The 18848-nt window shown below is 40.2% G+C and overlaps 1 protein-coding gene across 1 annotated transcript in view; it reads left to right on the top strand.

Annotated features, from left to right (window-relative positions):
- Positions 1-6335: 6335 nt before the first annotated feature.
- The window catches only part of FLACC1 (flagellum associated containing coiled-coil domains 1), a 38508-nt gene continuing 25995 nt past the window's right edge, over positions 6336-18848 (top strand). Inside the window, exons 1-3 of the mRNA XM_077747603.1 lie at positions 6336-6730; positions 15293-15447; positions 16683-16757. Coding sequence (XP_077603729.1) covers positions 15335-15447; positions 16683-16757 — 188 coding nt within the window. The 5' untranslated portion in view covers positions 6336-6730; positions 15293-15334. The remainder of the gene's footprint in view (positions 6731-15292; positions 15448-16682; positions 16758-18848) is intronic.

The following is an 18848-nucleotide window of genomic DNA, read 5'->3' as shown; positions in this document are numbered from 1 at the left end:
TACAAAAAAAGAGAGAGAGAGAGAGAAAATTCCATATGTTTCTATACTCCCTCACTTCACCCTACAACTGTGGCCCCTCACCACTGCCTCACTACAGACAGTCTCTCCTTTGCTGTCATGCCCAACACTACTTTGCAGTGTATTCAATAAACTTCTATATCTTAAAAGAAAGAAAAGGAAGGAAGGAAGGAAGGAAGGAAGGAAGGAAGGAAGGAAGGAAGGAAGGGAGAAAGAGAGAAAGGAAGGAAGAAAAAGAAAAAAAAAGAGAAAGAAAAGAAAGAAAGAAAGAAAGAAAGAAAGAAAGAAAGAAAGAAAGAAAGGAAAGAAAAAGAAAGAAAAGAAAGAAAGAAAGAAAGAAAGAAAGAAAGAAAGAAAGAAAGAAAGAAAGAAAGAAAGAAAGATGAAAGGGAACCTGGGGGGCTCCATTGGTGGAGCATTTGACTCAATCTCATTCTTGATCTCAGGGTTATGAGTTCAAGCCCTGCCCTGGGTGTGGAGTCTACTTTACAAAAGAGAAGAGAAGAAGAAGGGGAAAAAAAAAAAAAGCTATTTCCAAAAGACTAAATTTGAAAATTGTTGGATTCTAGTAGAAAAGGTTCTTTGGTGTTCTCTTTTCTCTTTCACAATTGTTTTTTTTTTAAATGCATTTTATATCCTTTTAGAATTCTGAGCATTTTATGAGAAGTGAAGTATGAATCTCTAATTCTTTCATACAACATTTTTTTCTGTTTTTTTTTTCCTTTGGTACAAAATTTAGTGATATCCCCAGCATCTTTTTTTATTTAAGTTTATTTATTTATTTTGAGAGAGACAGCAGGGGAGGGGCAGAGAGAGAGGAGAGAGAGAGAATCCCAAGCAGGGTCCACGTTGTCAGCAGAGAACCCAACACAGGGCTTTATCGCATGAACCATGAGATCATGACCTGAGCAGACATCAAAAGTCGGTCGCTTAACCAGCTGGGCCACCCAGGCGTCCCTCTCAGCATCTTTAATTGTGTTTTCTTTCACAAGTGATGAGCAGTAGATGTGTGTAAGTCCCAAAACCTTCTGATGAGGGCAATAATTGAGGGCATTCTGTTGATTTCCATCTCTGTTTTTACTATATTAAGTTTGAGTTATGCTAGCATCAAATTTTGTTTTTTATTAGTTTTTATAAAATAAAAGCCCAAATGCCATAGAGTTTTCACCAAATACCATAGAATTTTCAAAGGAACAAATGTTGCTGTACATAACAAAGATGACAAAATACAGCTACTGGCTGGCAGGCATGAAGAGTTTATGCTTTAAGAAAATGTAAGGAAAGTACACCAAAGATAATGTGAGGTATTAGAGAAAAATACATAAACGTCAAACAGTTTAAAAAATGGTCCATAAAATTTATTTTTCATGCCTTCTTAGAAAAATCACAAAGTTGTTTAAAAGTAAGATTTTTCACATTACATTTAAACATTACAACAAAGGGCCACTAAGTTTTATAAAATGTTAGGTAATTCACTACCACTTAAAAAGCTATTTCAGCATCTTTCAAGAGAATCTGTAGATCCAAACAATTCCATACAATAATATGAAGAATTAGCACCATGCCTGTTTCATGTTACATCTAGGCCTCTATATACATATACATAAATGTTAAGGTAATCAGAATTCATGTTGTAAAATATTCTTCAGCTGCAATATGCAGGTCTTCCAAGTATCACACCAATATATAAGTACCTGTGGAATTACAAATTAAAACATTAAAAGAAGTGCAAAATGTATGCTCAGCACCACCGGAAAAATAGTATTTCATTATGCATGGATCTATGCATCCCTGCTGAGAACTTTCTACAAGTTACCTTTCCTCTCACCTCACTACTACTGCCCTTATCCCTCCTGAATTCCAAAGCACTGTCTGACTCTGACCTTAGCAGCAGCACAAACCAGAAACATTCCTAGCATTGAAAAAAAAAATTATTATCAAAGTATACATTGACATATAATCATACAATGTTATATTCATTTCAGGCATACAGCACAGTGATCTGACAATCCTAAGCATTATACAGTGCTCACCAGAAGTGTAGTCACCATCTGCCACCATACAGTGTTATCACAATATTATTGGCTATGTTCCCTATACTGTACTTTATATCTCCATGATTATTTTATATCTAGAGGTTTGTACTTCTTCATCCCCTTCCTCTATTTTGCCCATTCCATATTGGCACCCTTCTGGCAACCATCAGTTTGTTCTCTTTATTTATGAGTCTGTTTCTGTTTTTGTATGTCTTTTGTTTTTTATATTCCACATATAAGTGAAATCATATAGTATTTGTCTTTCTCTGAAAAGATTGTCAGCCTCACTAATCACTAAGGAAATGCAAGTCAAAATCATAATGAGATATCACCTCACACCTGTCAGAATAACTGTTATCAGAAAGACAAGAAATAAGTGTTGGCAAAGATGTGGAGTAAAAGGAACCCTCCTGTCTTGTAGGTTGGAATATAAATTAATGCAGCCATTGTGGAAAACAGTATAGAGGTTCCTCAACAAATTAGAAATACNTATATGGAAACCAACTTGACAATAAACTATTTGTAAAAAAAAAAGAAAGAAAGAAAGAAAGAAATGCCATATGATCCAGTAATTCTACTACTGAGTACTTACTCAAAGACACTAATTTGAAAAGATATATGCACCCTATGCTTATTGCAGCATTATTTACAATATTTCCATTTCCAAGATATGGAAGCAAGCCAAGTATCCATCCATAGATGAAAGGGTAAAGAATGCAATGAAATATTACTCAGTCTTAAAAAAAAAAAAAAAAAAAAAGGAAATCTTACCATTTGGGACAACATGGATGGACCTAGAGGGTATTATGCTAAGTGAAATGAGGCAGACAGAGAAAGGCAAATATCTTCATAGCATTGTGACACAGCCATCTTTTGTTTTGAAGAAAAAGAACAGGAAGTGTGAAGAAGCATTCCTCTGGATCCTGAATGATGTTACTGATGAGAACAACAGATGTTTAGGGTTGTGGGTCCTGCTGTTTGAGCGCTGATCTCCAGATCAAGTGCCTATGTGTTCTTTAATAAACTTAGGTTTTGAGTATACCTGTGATATGCAGAACCCTCTAAAGCCCAGGGCTCAGGGCAGTGGCCCCTCTTTCTAGGTGTGAGAGTGGCACTGCAGGTGCTTATATAATTCCTGTGGCTACCTGGTGAGGGGCCATTTGGAAACAGCTGAATGAGTCAGTGGCACTTAGCATAGCACCCTAAAATGAGATTGTCAAAGACAAGAAATGATGAAAGGAAAGTGAGCAACTTGGAGATAATGATAAGCTTCCTAAAAGAACACTGTCTTTTCCACACCGAGAGTATTCTCAGAAAGCCACCAATAGGGCTAACCGAATGGAAAGCCTCTAAGTACTCACTGGCTGATCATATTTGTCACTTCACTAGGGCTACAGCAGCACACAAGGGTGTGTGTGTGTCACACTGGAGGATTTCCCAACCCGGTGTGCAAACTAATTTTGATGATCTAGTTGGATTCTTAAGTCACAGTTTCTCTCATTTATTTATTCAACCTCTAGTTTCTTATACTGTTGATATTCTGGCCTCCTATACCTCCATTCCAAATACTAAGACACATTGCTTGGGGAAAGTTACTAAGAACCTTGTTAGAACCATCAGTCCCCTTCCTGGGTCTTTGGAAAGAGCCTTTTTGTGCAATGCCAAAGTTTCCCTAAATTCAATCCAAGAGAAGATCAGTTAACACTTAGACCCTAACAGCCTTCATTTCCTTCCCCTCTGCAGTTTTGTTTCTGACAAATGTGTGCTCATGTCTAAAGAGAGGAAAGGAGGAAACAAAAATCCTAAAGTAGTGGTAATTAGTGCTAAGACTTGGCGCAGTCAAATGACTTCCTTCTGGGCCTGCTCCCTTTGTATCTTTGCTGTTAGCCTCTACACAAGACCCAAATCCTGCTTCTTTTAAATTGTGAGAAAGTATTTAAATATAAAATTTCACACAAGTGTATTTGATTATCCGGTTTTTAGATGGAGATGGATTTGACCAGATGAGTCAAATCTACTCATTGTTCTTTGTAACTTCTTTCCCTCCCTGTTATTGAACTTGTTATTGAAGTTTGTCTTCATCTAGTCTGCCCATGGTGCTTGGAGTTGGGGCAGCCAGAGTGTAACCACAAGGCTCCCCTCAGTTGACACACTGAGATTGACTTGACAGAAAGATGAAAAACGCTCAATTCTCCAGTGACATTGCTGAGTATGCATCAATTTCATAGCACTACTTACACACTTCATGTTTCATGAAACTAATTAACGTTTTTCTTTCATTGAAATGATGATTATACACATTTGAACTATAACATGGTCCATGCTTTAAGAAATACTGTGGTAAAAAAAAGAAAGAAATACTGTGGTAAATATTGGTGGTATTCCTCAGGGCTCTTTTCTAGAAACTATTCTCTTCTGACATCCTTCCACTGTGTGATCTCATCCACTTCCTTTCCTTTAAATCTACCCTGAAGACTCCTAAAATGTTTCTGGCCCATACTCTTCTTTTGAACTCCCAAATCATGGAACAAACTCTATAATGGACATCAAACACTTGGGTGTCTCCCTGGCACCTCAAACTCAACATATCCAAGCCCAAAGTCACGATCTACTCCCTTGAGCCTGTTTATCCCCCAGACTTTCTCATCTCAATAAACCCACTGCCATCTACTCAATTGCTTGAGCTAGAAACCCATGAACCAGCATTGCCTCCTCCTTTTTCTTATGACATCTGATCAATCACCAAGTCTTACTGTGTCCTCCCTTCTCCATCCCTACTGCAGCTCCCTCAGCCAAGGCCACCATTGTGTCTCATCTGACCACTGCTGCATACCCCTAACTGGTTTCCCTGCCTCCTGACTTGGCCTCTCTAATTATTTCTTGACGTTGCAGTCCAAATGATTTTTCTAATATGCAAAACTAGCCAAATCCCTTCTCTGACTAAAATTGTCTGACTCATTAGAAGTCCCTGCTGGTACACTTCCACTGCATCTGGTGAGACCCTTAATGTAAGTTTCATTGTGCTTTTATTGAATTGATAAACTGCTTTCCCACTAGTCTCTAAGTTCTATGGGCACAGAGGGGCACCTGTGTGGCTCAGTTGGTTAAGCATCCGACTTTGGCTCAGATCATGATCTCACAGTCCACGAGTTTGAGACTCTCATCGGGCTCTGTCCTGACAGGTCAGAGTCTGGAGCCTGCTTTGGATTTTGTGTGTGTGTGTGTTTCTCTCTGCCCCTCCCCTTCTCACACTCTGTCTGTCTGTCTGTCTCTCTCTCTCTCTCTCAAAAAAAAAAATGAACATTCAAGTTCTATGGGCACAGGAACTGAGTATATCCTCACACCTTACATGGCACACAGTAGATAATAAATGTGAAGTCAAATGAATGGATGGATTTATAACAATGATTTGTAAACTATGGGTTTGTGATATGGGTTCATATCAGTGGATCATGAAATCAGTCAAGTGGATTTATAATGAACTTTCATTTTAAATCGAAGAAAAAATAGATGAGAGTAGCATTAATAAAGGTATTATTTCATGCAACTTTTATCATAAAATGTGTAAAATATCTCTTACAGTGAGTTGCAGTAGAATAAAAATGAAAGCCCGTGGTCTATCATAAGCATACATGTTTTTTTTCCTACAATGAGAAAAAGCAGCTTTTCTACTTAAGAAAATTAGGGGGAAAATTTTCAAATTCCTTGGCAACTGCTCTAGGGGATTTGTATTTTAACAGATTTCAAAGCCTGAAATTCAAGGAAGAAAGTGCCTACTTTAGAGTTTTAGGTTTCTGTAAGCAAATGACAGAAGAACTAAAAATCCTCCTCCTGTCCAGCAACTACTGCCATAGGGCAATTAAGTTTAGGAGTGCTGTTTAATTATATTTCCTCTGAAAGTATATCTTTTTTAAATTTTTATTTATTTTTGAGAGAGATAGAAAGAGAGAGAGCAAGGGAGGGGCAGAGAGGGAGGGAGACACAGAATTGAAGCAGGCTCTAGGATTCAAGCTGTCAGCACAGAGCCCAACGCAGGACTCGAACTCATGGACTGCAAGATCATGACTGAGCTGAAGTCAGATGCTTAACTGACTGAGCCACCCATGCACCTCCCTCTGAAAGTATATCTGAAGCATATATTGTCTTATGTCTTGGAGAATTTGTTAGCTGGCTGCTTCTCCAGCCTTCTCTTTGAGAGCTGAGTGCCTGAGCCAATGAGGTGCTGCCATTCTGTTTCCATAGCAATAAAAGAAACAAACCTTCACCTACCATCTCCCAAAGACAAACCTCACAACTCAAGGCCCACATCAAGAGAATCTGAATGAAAGGTTGACTTTCTCCTCTAGTTTGACTTTCATTACAATACTGAAAGATTCAACCGGACTGTCCTTAGAAGGGAAAGTTGTGCCCACGCCAGTTCAGCCTTTGTAAAAGCCTTTGACTGGATTTACTGCAAGTCTGTCTCTCTACCCTACACATACTGTGGATTTTCTGTTTTGGCCTTTCAATCGCTTGGAATGACCAAAGTCTCAAGTTCTGGAACTTCTGGATTTCATCTAAAATGAATGCTAATTTTATGTTGATGAGAAACAGTTTTCTATAAAATTGTGATGCCTTTAAGACTCTTGACTTAGAAAAGGACCACATGGGAGAAACAGATCTTTGAGCAATTCCAGGTAAGCTCATTGGAAATGTTTTATGTACTTTCTCCGTCTGGCTATTATCACTAACCAGTGACCTTTCTGAAAGCTCAATTACTCACTGGTGACTACAGTGTCACTGGTTGACACATTCAGCTACCTGAACCTCAGGTAAAATCATCAAGGAGAAATACAGGAAAGGAAAAGAATAGGGAGAAAGAATCCTAAATCACACATGGGTGTGCATGCATAGACACACACACACACACACACACACACACACACACACACACACATACCCCTCTATAGTCTTAAAGCCATACAATGCAACATTAGGTCACTATGGATGCAGTAGATCTATCTATGTCAATACAGAAGTAGCTACTAGATATCCTGTTATGTTAAAAGAGCAAAGACGTAGCATATTGTGTAAAGTATACTCTCATGTAAAAATTTTTTGAGATTTTATGTATACTCTATGTATATTCATATTCACAGAACTTTTCTGGAAGTATACACCCCCAAAAAGCCAGTTAACAGTGGTTCCCTCATGGGACAGTACTAGAAATAGAGGGCTGATGTTTAGGTGGCATGCAGTCATTGAAATATTGAAATACCACCATACTGGTTATATATACAGTTGAGCCTTGAACAAGGCCAGGCAATAGGGGCACTGAACCCCATGCAGTCAGAAATCCTAGTATAACTTTTGATTCCTCAAAAATGTAACTACTAATAGCCTACTATTGACCAGAAGCCTTACCCATAACATACAATCAACATGTATTTTTATCTTATATGTATTATATACTATACTCTTACTTTAATAACTTTTTCTTAATTTCTTTTGGTGTTCCTAGGCTACATGGTTAGGCTGTGAGTTTTTTCAAATTGTCACAAATCTTCAAAAATTTTTCCATTATATTTATTGAAAAAAATCAGCATATAAGTGGACCTGCATGGTTCAAACTATTATCATTCAAGGATCGACTGTATTCATTTTCCAAACCGTTCAAATGTCCTCCCTGCCACCTTGGTTGCCCCAGCTCCTCTGGTACCCCCAGACCTCCTCATGATTAGGCAACTAAGGGTTAATGCCTGGTGCAAGAGTAGGAGTGGAGTCCACAGAACCCTGTTCCAGCCCTAAAGCCCATGTCTTTTTTGATTGTTCAATAGCCATGTCTTACTATTTGTTACATATTTTGAGTATTTATGTGTGTAAGTGTTTGGAAGGAGAGGCTTTCTTTTTAAAAGCAAAAGAATATACGCCAAGGCATTGTTTAAGTAGGAAAAAAAAAAAGAAAAGGCAGCAACCAAATGTTTGTCAATGCAAAACTAGCTAAAAATATAAATGGATATGTTTGCAGGATAGAAATCCATGCAGACATAATGATATAGAAATCAATCCTCAACTTGTTTTATAGATTTGCCTTAAGTATAATTTGAATTATGAATTTCTTTTAAAATAATCTGGTGTTAGAAGAATGGGCTGGGTATAGATGAATGAAATTAGCCATAAATTGCTAATATAAACCCTAGTGATTTTTTTGGTATACAGAGCTTTTTATCTCTAATATTTGGAGATAATAGGTTTATTTGTGTATGTGTTAAACTGAAATGGGCTCACTGTAAAGGAAATCATAATACAGGAAAGCCTCAGGGGCCAAAAATTATCTGAAGTACTAACACCTAGAGATGACCACTGAAAATATTTTGGTTAGTAGTTTCTAGAATTATCTCTAAAAAACAGATTTAAGTAATTGTCCATAAATGGGAAAAACTATACATGCATGCTATGTACACTTTTAATCAACAATTTCATGAGATTTTAATGTCAACAACTATAGAGATATCATCTGTTTTTAATGTTTTATTTATTTCTGAGAGAGAGAGAGAGGCAGCGTGAGCAGGGAGGGTCAGAGAGAGGGAGACACAGAATCAGAAGCAGCTCCACGCTCTGATCTGTCATCCAGTGAGCTAAACTGGATAATGGGTGATTTCATTATACCGTTTTCTCTACTTTTGTGCATTTAAAAAATTTCTCCACAAACGGGCACCCTCCTACACTGTTGGGAATGTAAACTGGTACAGCCCCTCTGGAAAACAGTGTGGAGGTTCCTAAGGAAACTAACAATAGAACTACCCTATGGCCCAGCAATAGTACTGCTAGGAATTTACCCAAGGGATATAGAAGTGCTGAGGCATAGGAGCACATGTACCCCAATGTTCATAGCAGCACTCTCCACAATAGCTAAAACATGGAAAGAGCCTAAGTGTCCATCAACAGATGAATGGATCAAGAAGATGTGGTTTATCTATACCATGGAATACTACATGGCAATGAGAAACAATGAAATCTGGCCATGTGTAGCAACGTGGATGGACCTTGAGGGTGTTATGCTGAGCGAAATAAGTCAGGCAGAGAAGGACAAATATCATATGTTTGCACGTATAGGAGGATTAGGAGGAACTTGACGGAGGAACAAGGGGGAGAAGAAGGGCGGAAATGGTGGGGGAAAGGGAGAGAGGCAAACCATGAGAGACTCTTGAATGCTGACAAAAACTGAGGACTGATGGATGTGGGGGGGAGGGGGGATGGGCATGGAGGAGGACACTTGTGGGGATGAGCACTGAGTGTTATGTGGAAATTAATTTGACAATAAACTATTAGGAAAAAAAAATTTCTCCACAGTGAACTGAAGTTTAAAAAATGATGATATGTCGGGGTACCTGGGTGACATAAGAGTTCAACTCTTGGTTTTGGTTCAGGTCATGATCTCATGGTTTGTGAGTTCAAGCCCCACACCAGGCTCTGTGCTGACAGTGTGTAACCTGCTTGAGACTCTCTCTTTTTTTCTTTCTGTCCCTCCCCTGATCTCTCTCTCTCTCACACACAAAAATAAACATTTTTTAATTTTCTATTTAAAAAAAGATGGTATCTCAGGATGCCTGGGTGGCTCAGTTGATTAAGCATCTGACTTCGGATCAGGTCATGATCTCATGGATCATGGGTTAAAGCCCCGCGTCGGGCTCTGTACTGACAGCTCAGAGCCTGGAGCTGCTTCTGATTCCGTGTCTCCCTCTCTCTCTGACCCTCCCTGCTCACGCTGCCTCTCTCTCTGTCTCTCAGAAATAAATAAAACATTAAAAACAGATGATATCTCTACAGTTATTGACATTAAAAGAAGTTCATGAAAATGTTGATTAAAAGTGTACATAGCATGCATGTATAGTTTTTCCCATTTATGGACAATTACTTAAATCTGTTTTTTAGAGATAATTCTAGAAACTACTAACCAAAATATTTTCAGTGGTCATCTCTAGGTGTTAGTACTTCAGATAATTTTTGGCCCCTGAGGCTTTCCTGTATTATGATTTCCTTTACAGTGAGCCCATTTCAGTTTAACACATACACAAATAAACCTATTATCTCCAAATATTAGAGATAAAAAGCTCTGTATACCAAAAAAATCACTAGGGTTTATAATATTCCTAAACTCAGTTACCAGGTTTTGAGAGCCTAATGTATACAAGGTAGCATGCCAAGAGCTTTTCTGATGTGGCCTCATTTCTTCTGCGTGACAGCCCAGTGAGGCATAAACTTCCATGTCCCCATTTTGCAGATGAGGAAACTAAGACTCAGAAAAGTAAAAGTAAATGTCTTGAGGTCCTACAAGCAGTGAAGCAGAGGAGCTGTCATGCAAAATCAGGCCCACCTGACTCAAAAATGCAAGGAAAATTTTAGTAAAGAATGTTGAGGGGGGCGCTTGGGTGGCTCAGTTAAGTGTCTGACTCTTGATTTCGATTCAGGTCAGGATCTCACAGTTTGTGAGTTCAAGCCCCATTTTGGAGCCTGCTGGAAATTCTTTCTCTCCCTCTTTCCTTCCCCCGCTTGCTCGCTCTCTCTCACTCTCTCTCTCAAAATGAGTCAACTTTAAAATAAAAAGTAAATTAACAATATTGTGGAGGGAGAAAAAAACCATAATCCTGATATTCTGACCCAATTTTCATCTTTTACTACATTATTTTCTAGCTTTTGTACATATAGGTTCATACTTGTATGTAATTGTATCTATTGCATACATCACTTTTCAGCCTTTTGGCTAAGATCAAGTGTTGTATCTATTGCGTATATATCATTTTATATCTTTGTTCTTAAGCATTTCTTTGTGTTCCCATAGGCTTTAAAATAATCATCTAAAATCTATGCAAAACTCTTCAATATTTTACTTCAATATTACTCTTCAATAATTTACCAATCATTTTGGTTCTTTAATTCTAATTTTTAATATCCATAACATTGTAACAATGGTTACATTTTTGCAGTTCATCTGTGGATCTCCTTTCTCCTTGTTGACTCAGTCCCTGTGGTTACAGCCATTCAGTTTAGTAGACAACAAATATTTATCAAATACCGTTGTGGCCAAATCTCTTTGCCAGGCTCCATGGGGACACAGAGAATGACATAGTGGAGTCCTGCCCTTCAAGAACCACACAGTCCGGTTGGGCATGCAAGAAACTGAATACAGAAGGCAGTTGCTTGGAGCTGGCCTCCTCAACCTCTCACTTTTTGTGCCAGGGACTCCCGCTAAGTCCCCTAAGTTCAGGATTGGCCCCTGTCCTTGCAGGAAGCAGATACAAGGTCCAAAGCACCAGCAAAGCCTCCCTCTTGCTCTTGCTGCATCTTCCTTTCAGACCCTCACCTGAATCCTAGCCCCTGTGGCATCATCTTCTTGGCTAGGACACTCCACCCCAACTGCTTCTCTGACCCTGTGTCCCTGAGATCTCCTGACTAGGTCCCCATGCACAGCAGAACGCAGACAGCTACATATGGCGGCTTTGTCATCTGGTCTTTAGGCCCTCACTGCTTACCCATTTTCTTGGCCTCCTTTCTGGCCCTGACCTTGGTGCCACCCAGCACCAGGGCCCAGCCCGTTCTGTACGTACCTCCACCTGCACATTCTGCCTTTCTTCCAGGGCCACATCTCTGGCCTTTCAGCTCCCTTTCTGATGGTACCCTCCTGACCACAGTTTTCCTAAGGACATAGTGCAAGTGTTCTTTATCCCCCAGCATCTAGCACAGTACTCACAGCAAGGGTCTGTAAGTATTTTTGCTGTTAAATGAGCATTTACAGGTGGCCCAGGAATCACTTCATCTCTTTGAGTTTCAATTTCCTCATCTGTAAAATTGACTCAAGTTCTGATTCCCTTTAGCTCTAAAAATCATTAGACCACATAGCCGGGTTTCTCAAGCATCGGTCATGCTACAGAAAAACATTTGTTTCATTTTTCAGCTGATTCTTAAGCAAATTTATTCTAGGGCACTATTGGAAACCAGTCACTGACTTGGAAATTTGAGTGAAATCTGCTATCATTGTAATCCTGTTGGTCTTTGGTTCTCCTAACATTTTTTGGTATTGGTTTTTATTTTTTATCAAACAATCCACTGATATCATTTAAAAATTAAATTGTGTTCCAAGTTTATTAATGGAAAGTTAGAGATTTTGCCACCACTCCCTGCCCCTCACTTCTGAGTTCTACTCTTTAGCAGCCTCCTTAGTGGCAACTATTTTCAACTCTTGTAACTATTTCTTTTGGAATTTAACATCATACTTCTGAATAATTGCCTCCACTCTATTTGTCGCTTTTTAGCTTTAGACATTGTCTGTTGACTTCCTGGTGTGGTAGATGAGGATTTAGCACATATATCCTCCCTCCATTCCCTCCCCTGCTCTTCCATTGTAGTAAAAATTAACTTTTTTTAAATGATTAAGTGTTTATATTAACATATATGATAGTATACCTTACTATAACTATGTTTACTTTCTCACATAATATTTTTAACCTAGAGTCATTACATAATTTTTATTTTCTTAGATTCTTACGTTCTTTTTTTTTTTTAATGTTTATTTATTTATTTTGAAAGAGAGTGGGAGAGCGTGAACAGGGGAGTGGCAGAGAGAGTGGGAGACAGAGAATCCCAGCCAGGCTCCACCCTCAGTGCAGAGCCTGACTTCGGGCTCAATCTCATAAACTGTGAGGTCATGACCTGAGCTGAAATCAAGAGTTGAACACTTGGGGCGCCTGGGTGGCTCAGTCAGTTAAGCGTCCAACTTCAGCTCAGGTCATGATCTCACGGTTCATGGATTCCAGCCCTGCGTCAAGCTCTGTGGTGGCAGCTACGTCAAAGCCTGGAGCCTGTCTTTGGATTCCGTGTCTCCCTCTCTCTCCAACCCTCCCCTGCTCATGCTGTCTCTATCTATCTCTCTCAAAAATAAATAAAACATTTAAAAAAAAACACAACCCACATTTTTTACAAAAAAAGAGTTGAACACTTAACTGACTGAGCCACCAAGACTCCCTAGATTTCTACGTTTCTATTAGTAATATCACCCCAATTGTTCTGTTTCCTATTATAACTGCTCTGTAACAAATTTAGTGGTTTAAAATAATACAAATTTATTCTCTAGTTCTGAGGTCAAATGTCTGAAATGGGCTTTACTGGCTTAAAATCAAGGTGTTGGCAAGACTTGGTTCTTTCTGGAGTCTCCGGTAGAGAATCATTTCCTTGCCTTTTCCAGCTTCTAGAGGTGGCCACAATCCTTGGCTTGTGGTCCTTCCTCAACCACTCTTACCTCCTTTTCCACCACCATATTTTCTTCTCTAACTCTGACCCTCCCTCTTATAATGAGGTTTATGATTACCTTGGGCCCACATAGATAATCTGAGATAATCTCCCTTCTCAAGAGCATTGACTTAATCACAGCTGCAAGTCCTCTTGTTGCACGTATCCACAGGTTCCAAGGATGGGGACATGGACATGTTTTGGGGGGGAGGGTACGTTTTCTGGCCTACTGTGTGTTCCAACAAATCTGCCAGAGGCCTATCAGTGTTATCCAATAATCTACCAGTTCCATGTCCTGAGTCTTTAGAGGCCTTCACTGTGGGAACTGGCCCCTTCTGGTTCGTACCCATTTTGCAGTAGGCTGCAGCTTCCTATAGTGTGCTGATAGGAGAGTTAATGTGTCAAACTTGCATGGACAGCCCTGGTGCAATTCTGTTTCTTTTCCCATTCTCCCTGTTCTTGTCAAATTAAACCTCTTTCAGTCCTCGAATTAGGAGAAAAATCAGTTCTTCCTCCTGTGTGCCTCCTTTGTTCTCTCATGACTACCACATTCACAATACTTGTGACACCAGATGTATGTGGTTTTCCCCCCCATCCAGCAATTCTCTGTAACACCAGCTGGTGTCCTCAATTCTGACACCATCCACCTGGCGATAACACCAGGTCCCACAGGTAACGACTCAATCCCACATGACTGTACTCACCACCCCCACCAAAGATGCCAATGACAAATACAGGTTTTCATCTGTGCATCTGGCCAATCAGCTAGAAATCAGAGGTTTCTGTGACCCTCCTTGGGTTCAATTAATTTACTAGATCAGCTCACAGAACTCAGGAAAACAGTTACTTGCATTTACCAGTTTATTAAAGGATATGCTAAACGATACAGATGAGCAGCCAGACGAAGCAATGCATACGTTGAGCAGTCTGGGAGAGTCCCAAGCATAGGAGCTTCTGTCCTCATGGAGTCAGGGTGTGTCATCCCCCTGAGTGTGGATGTCTTTGCCAATCCCAATTTCACCAAATCCCATACTGCTGAGAGTTTTGTGGAGGCTTCCGCACAGTATGATCAGTTATTAACTCCATTTCCAGCCCCTCTCCCCTCCCAGGAGGATGGGGGCAGAAGCTGAGGCTGGTATCTCCAAGTTTTTAAACATGTCTTGGTTTTTCTGGTGACTAGCTCCCATCCCAGAGCCCACCCAGAGTTGCCTCATTAGAACAACAGATGTTCCTAGTGCTCTTATCACTTAGGGATTCACAAGGTTTTCTGGAGCCCTGTGTCAGGAACTGGGGGCAGAGACCAATATACTTTTTCTATTATCTCACAATCCTGTACTACCATTTTTGTGGGGTTCTGGAAAATAAAGAAGATAAACAAGTGTGGTCAAGTCTTCATGTTTATCTAATGGTTGTCTTTCACGCAGACCTTTATAATGGGGATTTTTGGCTTTGTTTTTATGGAGCCAAGAAGGAAGAGTTTTGATCTATAATTTAAGCAGGTGAACAGGGATGAGAAATTGAGACATTCATTTGCACTGTAATTGAGCAACAGAGTTAATTTTTCAGGAAGTTCTGTGCAAGATCTACTGTAGGGATTTCTCCTCATTTCAGTGAGAACTAATGTGGCCTGATGGAAGAAGGGCCTAGGAGTTTTTTGCTACCTCTGTGATCATTCTGAGCTTCAGTATCCTCATCTGTAAAATTGGGATAACAATAATTGACCACTTATTGTATCCTTGGATCACAGTATGCACTCAATGATGACAAATTTTAAATTGCTTTCAAGTCAAGTCCACTGGGTTTTTAGGGGCGAGATGTTATTCTATAGTCAAGACCCTGCACCAGATCAACAGCTCTCAGAATTTATCATCTGTACTTGGGCTTTTGGTGGGTCCTTCCTAATTTGTCTCTAAGTGTTGCTTTGACTCTGAATGGTGTTCAGTCTCTGATATTATTTTCTCACTTCAACCAAGACCTCCCGAAATAGTAGCCAAGACTCCTCCTGACCTCCAGCCATGTACCCCAACCCTCTCATCTACTGCACCTGCTGGGACCCTTGGAACTTGGGACCACGGAAGCTAATCAAGACCCCTCAGCCACCAACCAAGACCTTCACAGGGAAGCCCAAGTAAGGATTATATGGATGGAGTAGAACATGGCCCTTTGAGTTTCATTTGCAGACCTCTTTCTCTTCAATATATCCAAACAGCCAACTAGGCAACAAAATCCCAAGAAGGCCAGAAAGCCTAGCTTTGCACAGCTTTCCCAGACAGCCTGTTGGCAGCACATTGCTCTTACCAGTCCTACTTAGACTCAGTGTCATTTTATTTATATATATACGGCTTTTTGGTTTTGTTTGTATTATTTTTTAATATAAGTTTTTGTAAAATTGGCTTACATACAACACCCAGTGCCCTCCTCCATGCCCATCACCCATTTCCCCCTCTCCCCACCCTGCTATCCACCCTCAGTTTGTTTCTGTATTTAAGAGTCTCCTGTGGCTTGCTTCCCTCCCACTCTGTTTGCAACTATTTTTTCCCCTTCCCTTACCCCATGAACTTCTGTTAAGTTTCATTTTAAATAAGGAAGTCTCAGGGGTGCCCGAGTGGCTCAGTTGGTTAAGCAAGCATCCAACTCTTGATTTTGGCTCAGTTCATGATCTCACAGCTTGTGGGTTCGAGTCCCACATCAGACTCTGTGCTGACAGTATGGATCCTGCTTAGAATTCTCTCTCCCTCAAAGATAGTTGCAAACGACATATCAGATAAAGGGTTGATATCCAGAATCTATAAGGAACTCACCAAACTCCACACCCAAAAAGAAAACAACCCAGTAAAGAAATGGGCAGNCTTGGGGGGATGAACACTGGGTGTTATGTGGAAACTAATTTGACAATAAACTATTTGTAAAAAAAAAAAAAAAGAATTCTCTCTCCCTCCCTCCCTCTCTGCCCCCTCCTGCCTGCCTGTCTCTCTCTCTCTCTCTCTCTCTCTCTCTCTCTCAATATAAACAAACAAACAAATAAATGAATGAATAAGTAAATAAATAAAAACAAAGACATCTCAAAGTTTGTGCAGCAAGGAAAGGTCAGCTTCCAAATAAAGGACCCCATAGCCCCCCATGGGGGGAAAAGAGCTTTGGGATCTGGGGGATAAGCTGCCAACCCAGGGCCCCCTGGGAAGTGAACCCCCTCAAGTCTTCTTCTAGAGACCCCCCCCCAAGACCTTCCTGACTAAAGATTTCAGCAGTCAGAGCATGTATTCTCATTTGGGATCATCATGGGGATCTACCTAATCTGGGAAAGCAAAAACAGGTTTCTGAATATCTATTTTCTCTTTTTCATTATCTATTTTGCATTTTCAGGCTAAGTCCTCTTCCTCCAGCTGCAAAAAAACAAAATTACATTCCACCAGCAGCAAAACCTGTTGTTGCCCCGAAGTAAGTATTTTTATGTTCGTGGGGCAGGAATTACCAGAACCCACAATGATTTCCCCCAAACCTCAGATCCTACATGCAAATTGTGTGGCCCTAGCACCCACTTTCAAAGTCATAACAAATAAGCTCTCAATTAGGATGCCCCTGAGAGCCACTATTTCCTGCCTTAAAAGGAACAATACATGATGCATGTCATACACAAAGAGCCTTGGGGAGTCTCCCAGGCATTTATGGTGGTGGCTTACACTTTTACTGATTACTGTTCTATGTCTAAGGTTTTCTGTAGATGGCAGCTCTGTTTTTACTCCTAAATTAAATTTTTATCCATATTTTGTTAAGCTTAAAAGTGTAACTTAGTTTTAGGCATGTGCATGTTTCTTTGCATTCAATTTATTTGGAAAATATTTATTGAGCCCCTACTACTTATTTGGCATTACTTCAGGTGCCGGGAGACAACAGTGATTATAGCAGAGTCTCTGCTCCTGGAGCTTACATTCTAGTGAGGAAATGACCATAAACAAGTTAATACATCCAATGCACCCCAGTACTATGTAGAATATAACATAGGCAAAGGGAGGAGGGGATAGTGAAGGCAGCGTTGTTATTTTCTATGGGAAGTTTAGGGCAAATCCTTATGTAAAAGGGACAGCAGGAACCTGCTGACATCTGAGGCTAGCACTCCTGGTAGAGGGAACAACAAATACCAGGCTCTGAGTGGGAACCAGCTTGGCACAGTTGGTCTTTTCTAGGAAAGCAAAGAGACCCGTGTTGCAGGAGTAGAGGGTGTGAGGAGAGAGTAGAGAGAGATGAGGTCAGAGAAGTAGCAGAGATGATGAATATAGTTGGCAGAATAATGGCCCCCCAAAGAGAAATCCTAATCCCTGGAAACTATGGTTATGTTCTATTACTCATCAAGGGGGAATTAAGTTTGTAGATAGAATTATGTTTGCAAATCATGGGACATTGAGATGGACAGATCATCCTGGATTATTGGATGAGCCCAATGTGATCACAAAGGTCCCTGTTCATGAAAAAGGAGAATTGCCAGTTGAAGCAGAGTGATGCAACTGTTGGCTTTGATGGAGAAAAAAAATGCTGCTATGAACACAGGAAGCTTCTAGGAGCAGGAAACATATTTTCCTGTGGAGCCTCCAGGAGGAATATCACCCTGCCAACGGTGAGACCCATTTCAGATTTTGACCTCTAGAACTGTAAGATAATGGGTTGGTTTTGTGTTAAGCCACTTAGCTTGTAGTGAGTTGTTACAGCAGCAATAGGAAACTTATATAATAAAGTTTGCTGCCAGTATAAGGACTTTGGCTTTTACTTTGAAAGAGACAGTGTGTTAGCTGCTAGCGCTGCCATAAACAAACAAGCAAACAAACAAACAGAAAAAAACAGACGCTGTGGCAACAGAAATTTATTTTCTCACAGTTCTAAAGACTGGAATTTAAGACCAAGGTGCCCACCATGTTGGTTTCCTCTTAGGACTCTCTCCTTGGCTTACAGATGACCACCTACTTCCTGCTCCTTCACATGGTCTTTTCTTTGTGGGTGCACATCCCTGGTGTCTTTCTGTGTGTCCTAACTCTCTTATAAGGACACCAGTAAGGTTGGATTAGTGCCCACCATCATGGCCTCATTTTAATTTAGTCCCCCATAAGGCTCTATCTTCTACCCTGTCACATTCTGAGGTAGTGGGGGTTAGGGCTTCAACATATAAATGTTGGGGGGGACACAACACATTTAGCCCATAACAGATGGGAAGCCATCAGAGGATTCTGAGAAGAGTGACATGATCCAGCTTGCATTTAGAAACGACTAATCTTTTTTCAAATTTTTTAAATGTTTATTTATTTATTTTGAGAGAGAGGGGGAAAGCATGAGCAGGGGAGGGGCAGAAAAAGAAGAGAGAGAGAATCCCAAGTAGGTTCCACACTGTCAGCGCAGAGCCCTATGCCAGGCTTGATCCCACAAGCTTTGAGATCATGACCTGAGCCAAAACCAAGAGTCAGATGCTTAACTGACTGAGCCACCAGTCACTCTGAAAGGCTAATCTGGCTACTGCGTTGAAAATGGACTACAGTGACCAAG

The sequence above is a fragment of the Crocuta crocuta genome, unplaced genomic scaffold (genome assembly GCF_008692635.1).
Source record: "Crocuta crocuta isolate KB4526 unplaced genomic scaffold, BGI_CrCroc_1.0 scaffold159, whole genome shotgun sequence".
NCBI classification, from domain to species: domain Eukaryota; kingdom Metazoa; phylum Chordata; class Mammalia; order Carnivora; family Hyaenidae; genus Crocuta; species Crocuta crocuta.
This window is presented reverse-complemented; position numbering and strand designations above follow the sequence as displayed.